The sequence below is a fragment of the Hibiscus syriacus genome, unplaced genomic scaffold, assembly GCF_006381635.1.
Source record: "Hibiscus syriacus cultivar Baekdansim isolate YM2019G1 unplaced genomic scaffold, ASM638163v2 tig00110336_pilon, whole genome shotgun sequence".
In the NCBI taxonomy this organism is placed as follows: domain Eukaryota; kingdom Viridiplantae; phylum Streptophyta; class Magnoliopsida; order Malvales; family Malvaceae; genus Hibiscus; species Hibiscus syriacus.
In genome coordinates, this window is record NW_024062690.1 from 117,172 (window position 1) to 131,886 (window position 14,715).

General features: G+C 31.7%; 1 protein-coding gene across 2 annotated transcripts; it reads left to right on the forward strand.

Moving 5' to 3' along the window:
* Window positions 1-9,218: 9,218 nt before the first annotated feature.
* LOC120120261 (putative glucuronosyltransferase PGSIP8) lies at window positions 9,219-11,966 on the forward strand. 2 transcript variants are annotated; one of them, XM_039139934.1, is made up of 4 exons: window positions 9,219-9,701; window positions 10,598-10,868; window positions 10,934-11,135; window positions 11,229-11,966. In XM_039139934.1, exons 1-4 carry the CDS (start codon window positions 9,433-9,435, stop codon window positions 11,915-11,917), a joined length of 1,431 nt encoding a protein of 476 aa, XP_038995865.1. In that variant the 5' UTR covers window positions 9,219-9,432; the 3' UTR covers window positions 11,918-11,966. The 2 variants fall into 2 exon arrangements, with proteins under 2 accessions (XP_038995865.1, XP_038995866.1); XM_039139935.1 differs by having other exon boundaries at window positions 10,619-10,868.
* The last annotated feature ends 2,749 nt before the right edge of the window (window positions 11,967-14,715 follow it).

Genomic DNA, 14,715 nt, shown 5'->3' on the forward strand with positions numbered 1-14,715 from the left:
ATACAAATGAAAATCGTATAATTCAAATCAATACATCAAATAGGCTTGGCGAACTAATATTCAATCAAATAACATGATAATTATCTTTAGTATACCCATCATACCTTTCAATAAGTATTTTCTAATTTATCATTTGTTTGCCCAGTATATGATGAATGAAAATACATGGTAAATGAGTTGCACCTAAATGCCTTAATTAAAACATAAGTGTAACACCCCCAACCCGTATCTGACCCGGATACGAGTTCGAGAAGTCACATTGACTATTAAAACAATTACTTTTATAAAAGAATGAAAGTATTGACTTTTATTAAATTAAATTACATACTTTATACAATTTATATCAAAGAATTTACAAAACTTATCAGAGCGGATCCAATTCAAATCTTTTATTTCATGCCAACTACTTTCTATAAAACAAAATACATATGATTCAAAATATGCTTTTCTTATCTGATCTTTAAAAAGGAGTAACTGACCTGCTTTGCCTATCCATGCTCTTCTTCTTGCTCATAGAACCTACGTGTGAAACACTTACACGCTAAGTCGATGACTTAGTGAGGCATGAAATAAAATATTTGAATTGGATCCAATCTGATAAGTTTTGTAAATTCTTTGATATAAATTGTATAAAGTATGCAATTTGATTTAATAAAAGTCAACATTTTCATTCTTTTGTAAAAGTAATTGTTTTAATAGTCAATGTGACATCTCGGACTCGTATCCAGGTCGGATACGGGTTGGGTGTTACAATAAGTATATCATATCTATCAAAATACATTGTTTTCATAACATTATAAGTTCTTTGGGGTGCACACGTAGTGCTAATACGGAAATTCATAAACTTATTAAGAATTTCTTAAGTGGCACACACAGTGCCAATAAAGAAATTCATAAACTTATTATGAATTTCTTAAGTTGCATGCACAGTGCCAATACGGAAATTCATAAACGTATTATGATTTTCTTAAGTTCCACACACAGTGCCAATACGGAAATTCATAAACTTATTATGAATTTCTTAAGTTGCACACACAGTGTCAATACGGAAATTCATAAACTTATTATGAATTTCTTAAGTTGCACACATAGTTCCAATACATAAATTTATAAACTTATTATGAATTTCTTAAGATGCACACATAATGCTCATTTGGTAAATGCAATACATACATTAAGCAAAATGCATCAGTGGCTATCATAACATATAAGTACATAATAAATGCACTCACTTGGTATGCCTCGTTAGTATGCTTTGAGGATGTCGAGCTATTCGACAATTTTATCTTTGTCATTTTTCTTGCTTGACTCGGTAGCTTGATTATGATCTATACAAGCATCCATTAAGTACACATAACATACCAATGTTAGTATACTCTCTAACGTTTATACTTTTAATAATACTCAAAAGTACTATTACATTCAATTTCTATCAAAATTCGCCCTATTTTAATTTTCCAAACTCAATAGTATCAGTACCCTACCATGGTATCGATACTTCTATACTATGGTACTGATACTCCCTTCAGTATCGATACCATTTCTACATTTAGGAATCCATGGTATCAATGCCTTCTTCATAGTATCGATATCCACATCAGTATTGATACTAATTGCATCAGTATCGATATTGTTCATCCTATTTTCCCAAATTTAAACCTATAGTATGGTACTGTTCTTCCAGTACCGATACCTTACCCATATTTTCTATTTTCAGCTCGATTTTTACCCAATTTTGGTCAGATTCCCTTATTTTTACCTCAAACAATACAATTAAACTTTTTTTACTTATCCCAACTAACTTTCCTTCATTTAGCTTCTTATAACATCTAAAATCTCCAAAGAACGTCTCAAACCAAGAATCATACCACTTTTTCTAACATGTTTTATTCATATCCAAGGCTCATAATCTCTTATTTACTTATTTGACAAGTTAAATGATACTAGTAAACATCAATAAAAACTCATACTCCAACATATCATTCAAAAACCCATTTTCTTCAATCTCAAATATTTCATAAATTACTTAGTTTTAAACATCCTTGAACTTTCCTTAAGTCTCTATATTACTTCAGGTTTCAAAACTTGTCTATAAACTGAAGAATAAACTAACTCAAAGAAAACTTACCTTGGCTATAGGGAGAGCATGTGAACACGGGAAGAAGAAGAAGAAGAAGAAGAAGAAGAAGAGATGACTTTGTTTTGTTTTAACTTTCCCCTTTTCCCCTTCTTAAACCTGTAACATCCGAAAAGTCATGTTAGTGACCAAAATGAAAGTTTTTGAGACTTAGTGATCAATTTTAGAAAAGATAAAAAGTTCAGGGACTTAATTAAAAAAATTGGTGTTGGAGTTAATAGCAAAGTTGAGAGTAAAAAGGGTATAATGGTTTTTTATAAGAAAGATTTTTATTTTCCCTTTATAAAGGAAAACCACGTGGAAATAAGAGAATAGAAAAGAGAAGTCTGGAAACTTTACTCTTCTTCTTCCTCTCAACGTGAGCTCTCAACTAAGGTGAGTTTTATTTTTTAGCTGGTTTTCTTTCAATTAAGGATTGATTTTGATTGATAGAGCATAAGGAAAAACTATGGAAATTATGTAGAAATTAAAAGAATGATAGGTTAGAAGAGATTAAAGATAAGAGGTTTATAAGTGAAATCTTGGATGAGGTTAGTAAATAGAATTTGAGACTAAAATTGACTTGTCATAAGCTAAATTAAGAAATATGAAGTGTTAGAATTGAAATTAGAACATGATGGAAAATTGGTAGAATTCTTGATTTCAAGAGATAGGACGAGATTATGAAGATAATGAAGGTTTAGATGGATATAAGTTGATTTAAGTAAGGGTAGTTGAGTTTAATGGCATGAAAGGGGCTTTAAATGGAAGGTTTAGATTAGTATTGGTGAATTTTCAGGTTTAAAAAGTGAATTTTGGGCTATGAGTATCGATACTTCTTCATCCAGTACCGATACTTCAAGAGTAAAAGAGTGGTAATTGGTATAGGGGTATCGATACTAGTTGAACAATATCGATGCTATAAGCTTGAATTTAACAAATGTATTCATGGGGTATCGATACCTGAAGGGTAGTATCGATACTAAGAGTACCGATACCATAAGGTCAGTTCGGTACCAATTTTTGAAACTAGGATTTCGAATGCAAAATGGGTATCGATACCCAAGCTCAGTATCGATACCACGGCTAGGGAAGTATCAGTACCATACCTTGGGTACCGATACTACTCAACGTGGAAAGTTTTATTAAGTATTTTTGTTTAGTCTGATTTATTAAGGATCAAATTATAATATGTATGATTGTGTAGATATTGATCGGAAGCAAGTATATGATGAGTCGACGAGATAGAATTGAACAAGAAAGAGTTAAGAGACTGTTATTGATTAGTGAGGCCAGGCGAGTGCATATTAGATAGTATATGATGTTGAATGGAAATAAGACTTACGACAAGTCTATTTCCTATAGTAGAATGCATAAATTCATTAATATGAGCATATGTTTGACATGATATATGTGTGTTATTGGTTTTTGCATATGTTATATGATATACATATGTATATGTTAGTGTATATGTGAATGAGTATAAATTATATACATGATGATATAAGAATATGTTATAAGATATATGATATGAACATAAGAGATCATATGAACATGAGATACGTGATTATGAATGAAATTATATGAGTTATATGAAAATATGACTATGAGCTATGTGATAAGAAGTTATGTGAGTAAATGATCAATAGATATAAGCTATGTGATATATGTGACATGTGAATTATATGAAAATGATCTACGTGTAAGTGAACTAAGTGACTACGTTAATATGTGATAAATATAAAGGATAATGCCTATGTTATGTGACATAAGAGATAGAGGTATAGTTGGCATGCCAAGAGTCGAGGGTTTTACGTGGTCATTTGGGACATATATGTAATCCTTTGGAACATATATGCGGTACTTCGGTACACTTATTTGGTCCATTGGAATATGTATATGGTTCTTAAGGAGTGGTCCTTTGGGACATATATGTTATATGTGGTCCTTGGGGACATTTCTACGCGGTCCTTGGGACAAATTCTACGTGCCCCTAGTGGGAATTATACGAGTTGTGGTGACAGCATATATGTACAACCTCTATGTACTCACATATCTTTAGTTCTCATATGTGTACATGGGCTAATAAAGAGAAAATAACAAATATACTATATGAGATATGTATGTTTTGTGATATGAAATATGTTACAGAAATTATATGATGATTTGTATATGGTTTGGTTAAGAATGTTAGGTATAGAACATATGACTAAGAGATAAAAATGAAAATAATGTTAATAATGATAAAAATAATAATAAGGATAATGAGATGATATGTATATGTATGTATTTATGTTTTCATGCATAATGTGTTTTGTAGTTTAATATGATTATATGAATTGTGCATAGTAGGAATTAGTATTAAGATGTTATATTTCAGTTTATTTATGCCTCACTAAGTTATCGATTTAGAGTGTGAGTGTTTCACACGTAGGTTCCGAGAAATATTAAGAAGCAGAGAGGAGCAAGCCATATCAGTTTATCCTTACCGAAGGTCAGATCAGAAAAGAAATGATTAATATGCATTTTGTTTTAATGAATATATTTGGCATGTAATTAAGAGATTGAAATTTTATACGCTCTGAAATGTTTTGTAAACCAATTATTTTAAATTAATTTGAAATCCATTCTTTTGTAAAAGTAAATGTTTTGAAAGGTCAATGTGACACCTCAGACTCGTATCCGGGTCGGTACGGGTTGGGGGTGTTACAAAATCCCTAATAAAAATGAATTTTAAATTTATTTCTCCTTAAAGGACCAAAATGCCCTCTTTATTCATCCATTGTTACTAATTGGTCTTAAACATTATTTCCAAATCATTTATTATACTTTAACATTTATTCAAATTAATCCTCTAATTTTAAATCTTTTCAATAAAGTTACTAACTTGATATTTGGGGTATTATAAGGACTAAAAGGGAAATAACCCCTAAACTTTAATATATAACCTAATTTAACCATTTTAAAACTCATTTAACCTATTCCTAACCTAAAACACAACCCCATCTTTTTCTCTCGAACTCTCAACCTCCCCACAAACATGTGACGTCGCTCCCCATAACAACCTCGTCCAAAAGCCAACCATTGACTTGGTGACCCCTCCTCACCCCGACTGGTGCCATAGATGGGGGAATAAACCCACTTGAAGCCGTAAAGCAGCTACCTCTTCCTAATTGAAACCCATACCCAACCGAAAACCCTAAGGCCAGCTGTTCTTGGCGACATAACTACAAGCCCCGACCACTGACCACCACCAACAATGGTCGGTTGAACCAAAACTCAACCCTAAAATGAAACCATCATCTACTCTTGACTCTAAACTCCTAAAACCAAAGCCCCAAGCTAACATATAAACCCTAAAAAAAAGGTATAAGGGCCTCCGATCTGTCGACTGCCTCGCCCCTCCCCGACCCCTCCCCGATGGCAAACCCGAACCGAAAAGGCTCCGATGACTAATGTAAATGTATCACTCTTCCCTCATCGATTTAAGGCTCTATTTTATTTGAAGAAAATAAAGAATGACTGTTGGAAATGGAAAAAGGAAAACCTTTGAGGAAAAAAACGTTCTCTTGTATTTGCTTCTTTTTGTTTGAATGAGATAAAAAGATGAGAGGGGAGTCTTGCTCTGTTACAAAGAAATTTTTGAAGAAAAAAAATCATGGAGTCTTGCTATTTTTTTAAACCCCCTTTGTGTACACTATTTTTTCGCTTTATAATCCCCTATTTTTGTATAATTTTTTTGCATGTGTGGCTGCTGATGGAGCATCTGATGGGGCTCGGTTGCTGCTGTGGAGGAGCACGAGGGCTTGGGATCACCTTGGCGTTTGTGTGGGAGATGACGAGGCACCAACGAGTAATTTGGTGTTGACTTAGGGTTGGTTCAGTGGCAACGTCTAAAGCTGACGAGGCGTAGACTACTGCTGATGTTGCTGGGTTGTTGTGGGTAGGGATGGGCATGGGACCCGAACTCGACGGGTGTCGACCCGACCCGATCGGATCTAGTTTTTTTTTAATTTCGGGTTCGGGTTTAGGGTGAAAAATACTCGACCCGACCTAAAAAAAATATAATTTTACCTTATATGTTTAGGAATAATTATAATAATACCCCTCTATATATATATTTTTCAATTAAGTCACTATTTTTATTGAATAAAAATAATATTTTTATTATTATTTCGGGTCGGGTCAGGTCGAGTTTTTAAGTTATATATCGGGTTGTGTTCGGGTCGGGTGAAATTTTGTTTTGGTCGGGTCGGTCGGATCTAAGGTGGATGATTCCTTATTCTCGGGTCGGGTCGGGTCGGTGGACCAAAAATCCGACCCAACCCATGCCCATCCCTAGTTGTGGGCTGATGAGGGCTATTTTGTGTATTTAGTAAGTGGATTATTTGGGCTGGAATTTGGACTAGCCATATCATATATTTTTTTGGTATTTTAATGGACTATATTTTGTGTTGTATTTATGAACATTTGGACCTTAAATTTGGACTGTATATATGGACATTTGGGCACTTAATCTTGATATTTGGGTTTTAGTAAACAAAAAAAATTGACTTAATTTGGGCTTTAAAAATTCTCAATGAACAAATGGTCACCATATCTAATTAAATAAACGTTTCAAACCCATCATTCGTGGCCAAATTCTCTCGGCCAAATTCTCTCCAAGCTTCCACGAACTACTTTTTCTTATGCCACCAATGCTACTTGAAGTGACCCAAAATCAACTCGTGGTCCAATATCAACTCGTGAACAATCTTTAAATTTGTCTTTGATTGCCTTCAATTTGATTTGAATTGTTAGGACAAAATTAGGTATTACAAAAGAGAAATGATAAAATTTAGAAAAAGTCTAGACAGCGTACCCACCAACCCTTGTTTCAATCAATGGCAAAGGTTGGTGAGAAATGAGTACTATTCATCGTATATGATGCATGTGTATGAAAATGCGAGCAGAGTAGACCCACTCTTGCCATTAGGCATGAACCTCCTTATTTGATGAAATAGCAAGGACTGCGTCAATGAATTCTTGGTTTTCTTCCACTTAAATCCCACGTGGAGTAGTGGGCCATATTAACATTGTATCCGCCAAGTTTTAATTAAATACTAATACAATGCTCTTGAAAATACATGTACTATTACTAAAGGAATCAAACAAGGAAACAACCGAATGTAACAAACAGGAAAGAAGCGAAGCAAAGAGAAGTACGTGGCGGAATGAATACACTCCATTTGTCTTTGCCCCCCAATCAAAACCGATTGCTTAACGCGTCTTTAATACAGCGCATATACCCAGTCAAAAAAGACCTCAAATCCTCCACACAATCGCGTAATTCGGGTCTCCCTCCTCTGACTTGACTTTTCCACGTCTGAGTTTTGATGTTTTGATGTCCCTACTCTTTCAACTTCTTTTTAAAATATACAATTATATATTTTTATTTTAGTTGAAACTCTTCCAAAATATCTACAGATTTTAAATTTAAAAAATAAAGATATTTCTTACTTCATTAAGTACACTTTTAAAGATTTTTGCTTGATTTTAATCTTCTTAACACTTAATCCTTCTATAAGAGACAAACATAAGATTTTATTTAAAAGAATAAATTTTAAAAGACGGTAAATTTATAAAAAAAATTAAAAAATATTAATAAAATATATAATAATTCAAAAATTTTAAGAGAATAAATATCCCGACTGCTCCTCTCGGTCTAACTATACCTCCGGTCCTTTAACGTGTTCACATAATTTGTACTCCAATACTCTTTACTATTGTCAGAACTGTTCATCTATTGGCGGCTTAAACATTGAGCGGCATCCACTTGTTTTGGACTTTGGGTATACTTTATAGGATAATTCATAGTGTGTATCATTACTTTTGTACAACCTTTTCATCTGGTCACAATTCTTAAAATTTATTAAATTAAATTATTTAATTTCTAATATTAATAAATTCAATCATTTTTACTTATTTTTTAAGTAATCATAAAAAACTTAACTTCATATACATACATACATACATACATACATAACTTAAGCATCATATCCCATCAAAATAATTATAAAAAATTGTTAATTGCTATGCATAATTTTTATTTGTGAATGTACATTGTGATTAAATTTTATGTATTAAATATGATTTTGATATATTTTACTTTTAGGATATTGATGTTTATTAGGATTAAAATTTTATATTATATCTACTCCTTATGGATATAAATATAAAGTTTAGACAAACCCTCTTGCTTCATATTAATAAAATAACACATTTTTCTCTTTATTCTCATACTTCTAATTCTTCTATTACTCTTTTGCTTGCTTTATTTTATAGGGTAAACTATACATTTAATACCTAAACTATCATTTTTATTATATTTTAGTACCTAAACTTTATTTATTTTTTGGAATCATACCTAACGTTTAGTTTAAGTTTCATTTTGGTACCCCCATTAAAAACTTAAGCACATCAATGACGTGAAAATTACATTACAAGATGCGTGGAATATCAAAAAAGGGAAAGTAATTCCACGTCATCATTGTTGTTAAGTTTTTAACGGTGTGATACCAAATTGAAATCTAAACTAAACGTTAGGTATGATTTTGAAAAGAAAAAAATAAAATTTAGGTATTAAAATAGAACAAAAGCGATAGTTCATATACTAAATATGTAGTTTATCCTTTTTTATAACATCAAACATACATGTCTTTTTTCATATTTATTGACGTTTAATATAATTTGCCTTTTTAAATATTCTTATAGTGTGAGATAAAAATAATTATCTAAAATATCGCCTTTAAATTATTTTTTTTCTGTTAGAATTATTAAGAGAATCAAACTAAATGACTTAACTTATAAATAATTAAATCTTTAAAATTATAATTTGATTAATTAAAAATTTTATAATATACATAAAAATTGATATCAAACGTAATGATATAATTTGATAAAATAAAAAGTTCATAATTTGCATTAAAGGAAGTGTTTTTTTAAGGTCAAAGTTGATGTTAAGTAAGGGTCACGATGCAAATTGATAAACTTTTGTATAAATATCAATAGAAAGGAACAGATGGAAAATAATATTTGCAAAATGCCCCCACCTGTACTTCCTCTTAAAGAACTTTCTCGTCTGCTTCCGTTCCGTCCTATTTATATGCTTTGGAAAGCTTAAAGAGTTATCATCCAAAGCCGTTGCTGATTCTTTTTCAGCATTTTTAGAGGAAAATCTTTACTTATCGGAGTTTCCTTTTGTTTTTGTTAAAGTTCATAACCTAAAAGCTCAGATAAGAGAAGAGAGAGAGAGAGAGAGAGAGAGAGAGAAACGAATGGAGACACGAAACTTTGTTGTTACTTTTTTAAGAGTGTTGCTGGTCTTGATGGCGACGATGGAAACGACAGCTCTTTATGGTGTTAAACTGAAGAAGAAGGAACACCGGAACGCTTATGCGACGATGATGTACATGGGGACGCCGAGAGATTACGAGTTCTACGTTGCGACGCGTGTATTGATCAAATCCCTTGTCAGTCTCCAAGTAGACGCTGATCTCATCGTCATTGCCTCCCTCGACGTTCCCCTCCGGTGGATTCGTGCTTTGTAAGAATCGTATAACACTTTCTTCTTCTTTTCATTTCCTTTAAATTAAAATAAATATTATATACAAGGTCCCATATGAATTGAAAGATGATCATAAAATTTTAAATTATTATATATTTTTTATATTTTTTTATTAATAATCTATTTTCATTCCTTATAATTTTATAAATTTATTCTCCTCTAAAATTTTAAAATTTTATTCTGTATTCTTCCCTGATCAATAGAGATTAGTTAACGAAGCACAAGCAGTAGAAATGAAACCCTTTGATTCAATGAAACTCTGTTTCTGGTCCAAGTTGTAACGTCCATAATTTCTACATTAATTACCTTAAAAGAAATTAATTAATACAAAGTGGAAAACAAAAGGGTATGTTCTTGTTGGTCACCATCAATATATTATTTTTTATAATTAAATATAAGTAATTTAAATTAAAAAAATAATAAGATGGACAGTTTCCATAGAATAGTGATAAAGTGTGACGTTACTTGCTCAACTACGTGTTAGAAAACACTGTTGGTTCGCTGGGGTCAATTACCGGTAAGTGTTAAGCATGGATAAGTACGATACAGATAATATATAAATAGAAAGAGGAATGTGATTGGCACAAATTTCCCCGCATAAACGCACCGCCCATTATAATTTTATCTGAGGGTGGACGCATTCGGCCCTAATTTTATTTCTAGTGGATCCACGATATTAGACCATTTAAATCACCAGACCCCACACGCACTTTCAACCAGCACAAGACATGGTCTCGGGTATTGTATTGGTCAAGCAAACAGCACATGAGAGTAGCTTGTTTGATGCAAAACCGCTTTAGAAATTTGTCCTTTGCTTTGATCCTTTCAAAAACATGATGTTCCTTATTGTAATGAAATGGACATGAGCTTGACAGGTCGTGTTTTGTGCGGCACAGGGAAGAGGAAGATGGAGCAAAGGTGGTGAGGGTGGAGAACATTAATAATCCTTACACAGGTCAACAAAAGAGATTCAAGTTGACACTGAATAAACTATATGCTTGGAGTTTGGTGGACTATGAGAGAGTGGTCATGCTGGACGCCGACAATCTTTTCCTGCAGAAAACTGATGAATTGTTCCAATGTGGACAGTTTTGTGCCGTCTTTATCAACCCCTGTATCTTCCATACTGGCCTCTTTGTGTTGCAGGTAAAAGATTGATTTGGCTATTTTTGTGAACCGACTTTGGTACTTAAAAAGAAATTTTCCTGCAGCCATCAGGGGAGGTATTCAAAGATATGATTCACTCACTGGAAACTGGTAAAGAAAACCCTGACGGTGCGGACCAGGGATTTATTGGTGCCTACTTCCCCGACTTGCTCGACCAGCCGATGTTTCACCCACCTTTAAATGGCTCCAACCTCGATGGACAATACAGACTTCCTCTGGGATACCAAATGGATGCTTCTTATTACTGTGAGTAAATTGGTGGTGATATTAAAACAAACTTGTAATGAATTGAGCTGCAATAACCTCAAACAATGTTTTGTTTCTTCTGCTGGTCAACAGATCTTAGACTTCGCTGGAGAGTACCTTGTGGACCTAACAGTGTGATCACTTTCCCTGGTGCACTATGGTTGAAGCCATGGTACTGGTGGTCTTGGCCTGTCTTGCCTTTGGGCATTCAATGGCATGAAAATCGTCGTCAAACTCTAGGCTATGCAGCTGAGATGCCTATTGTGATAATCCAATCGATTATCTTCCTTGGAATAATAGTGATGACACATCTAGCACGTCCCACCATCCCCAAACTATGCTACCGGAACTCAGACAAAACCACAGCCTTGATCCAAACTGCCATAAAGTTCATAGCAATCTGGTCAATTCTCGCGGCAAATGTAGTTCCCTTCGCCATTATTCCTCGCACAATTCATCCACTAGTAGGCTGGGCACTGTATTTCCTCGGTTCCATTGCTCTGTCATCTATAGCAATCAATTCATTCATGCTGCCTGCCATTCAAGTTTTCGTGCCATTGATTGGGATCTTCGGTTCTCTTCTGGTCATGGCATATCCATGGTACCCTAATGGAGTTGTGAGAGCTTTAGCAGTTTTCGGCTATGCGTGTTGTTATGCTCCTATTGCTTGGGGTTCAGTGCTTAAGGTGTTGGCACGTCTTCATGTCTCACTTGAAAGGGAACAGTTCTTCCCCAAATTGGCTGAATCTTCACCACCTTCCGGCATCAACAAATTGTGCTGAAACTGGTTATACAGTGCAATGAAACAATGACTTCAACTAGACTGTTTTTCTCTAATATAATGTTTTGTCATTTAATTCATTTCTTCGTTACTGTACAATCCATGTATTGAGCTTTTAAAACCTCAATAGGTTTCACTATTTTTAATTTTCTTTATCTAATTTAAAGGTCAAATTCGGATTTCGATTCCTCTACTTTTCTCAAATTTGGGATTTATCCCTGTATTTTAATTTAGCATAATTTGACTTATTTACTCGTATAATATTTGTTGAAATCGTTTTTTGATTAGAAAATATTTTTCTTGTAAAAATGTACAACTTAAAAAATTTAGTAGTCGTCAATCATTTTGGAATAAGTGTGGTTGAACACTTATAAAATTATTTTTTAAAGAAATTCTCTTTTGAAAAATATAATTTGGGAGGTATATATTTAAAATTAGAGTAAAGTTAAATTCGAGAGTCAATCGCGTATGGGCAAGGTTAAGGCACTCGTACAATGCTCAAAATTTATATATTTTTTAAAAAAATAGTGTATTGTTTTTTAGAGTTAGAATATGAATTTAAATGCAATCTATGGTCATTTGAATTAAAATATGAATACAAGATTTATTAATAGAGTGAATTTGTTTGAAAACAAAAAATATATATATTTGCATTGATTTTTAATTTTTATTATAAAAAGAGTCACTCAGTTGGAAAATTTAGAATGGATGTCAAACATTGATATCCACCCTTAGTTTTATAAGGTAAAATTTATAAATGGACATTAAATTATATCAAAATGATATTTTTAGATATTAAACTTTTAAAAGTTAAATAATAGACATTAAACTTTAGATTTTGTTACAAAATGGGCACAATGTCATTATCTATCATTAAAGATGTGATGTGGCATGATAAATTAATAGAAAATATCCCATTTGACCCTTTAATTGTAACTAAAATTTCATTTTACTATTAATTTTAATTAAAAAATTATTATGTTCATTGAATTAAAAAAATGGATATAAACAAGTTAAATATTGTTTTTAGTGTCGTATTATAAATATTTAATTTATACCATATAACTTACTTGATACATTATTAAAAGTTAAGGATTGTTTCGATTATTTTTATTTAAGTTTGGATGTATTTTCCTCATTAATGTGATATAATAATTTTTTGAATGTATTTTTAAAAATTGTGTTTAAACTTCTTAAACAAAAGTCAAGTGCTTGAATCACATCGTTTAATAAAAAATAATTAAATTGTTTGATAATTCATTTTTTTGGATAATGAAAGTTATAAATTTTTAATTTTACAACTACAACCAAGATTAATAAATAATTGAATATAAAATAATTTGATGAATGAATTTTTAAAAAAAATATATATATAATTTTTAATTTAAAAAAAACTGTGTTTATATATATTTTTATAAAGTTCTAACTTTTCAAATTTCTTTTTGAAATTATTACTTAAAATCATTGAAAAGATATCAAAATGAAATTTTAGTTATAATTGAGGGGACAAATAAGATATTTCCTATTAATTTAGTATGACACATCACATCCTTAACAATATTTCACGGTCTCTATCTATTTTTTAATAAAACATGAAGTTTAATGTCTATTTTGTAACTTTTAAAAATTTAATTGACAAATGAAACCATTTTAATAAATTTAATGACTATTTATGAAATTTATCATATTTTTTCTCTTAATGGTGTATATTGGTGCATATCATTAGTGGTGTACATCCGTATGTGTCACTCACTCTATATTCATCTCACTCAATTGGTCAATTTTAAAAATAATGTTTATCTATTACGAATAATTTAAAAAGCTGCAATCCATTATTTTTGGGCAATATCTCTTTAATTGTAGTAACAAAACAACATTTTCTTATTTTTTTAAGAACATTATTATCTCATTTCGAATAATTAACATGATCATACTCCTATAAATTTGAGGACTATCTCACCAAACACCTTTATATAAAAACATTGCCTTATATTTCAAAAATATAAAATCCTTTCAATGAAAATGTATGTTATTTTTATAAACACAAAATAAAAATATGTCGATAACAACAACAATAATAAAAATAATTCATAATTCATAGTAATTAAACAAACAAACAAATAAATATGCTAAAGGATCAAATTACAAAAGAGAATTATATGGGTAAAAATAGCAATTAACTTATGTAAGATGCTAATTGAATAAATCCATTCGTCGTGACCAGTCATTGTCGTTGATCATTAGAGACGGAGTTAGAATCAAATATTGACAGGGCAAAATGATTTTATATAAAAAGAATAAGAGTCTATTAAGTATTTAAATCTAAAACTCAAGGGGGGTAAAAATCTTATTTGAATAATATTTAAATTAAAAAAAAAAAATTGGGAGTGGCACCAGCCCCTCCCAACCTCTAAACAGTTTTGTCCATGTTGATCTCCATCATTGACGATAGCTAGAAACCTAAAATATCATTACTTAGAACCATTTTCTGTTATGGTTCCGAATTTATCCTTAGTTTCACCTAAAAACTTCTAGATCTCCCAAAACCTACAAAACAATGTTTACAATCTATTTTCTCTAATCTCTCTATTTCCCCGTCTAATCGGTCATGATTTTGAAGTATGTTGCTCTTCCTGCCAAGATGCTTAGTCCACCATTTATATTCTCCAATGAAGTGTTTTAGTGGAGTCTTTTAATTGCTTCTTGTTCTTCTACTTTTGTTTTTTTCTTTGTTTTTGCTTATTTCTTCTGTTTTGCGCCGTCATTATCAATAGCTACAAACTCGATCGCCAATGCAAC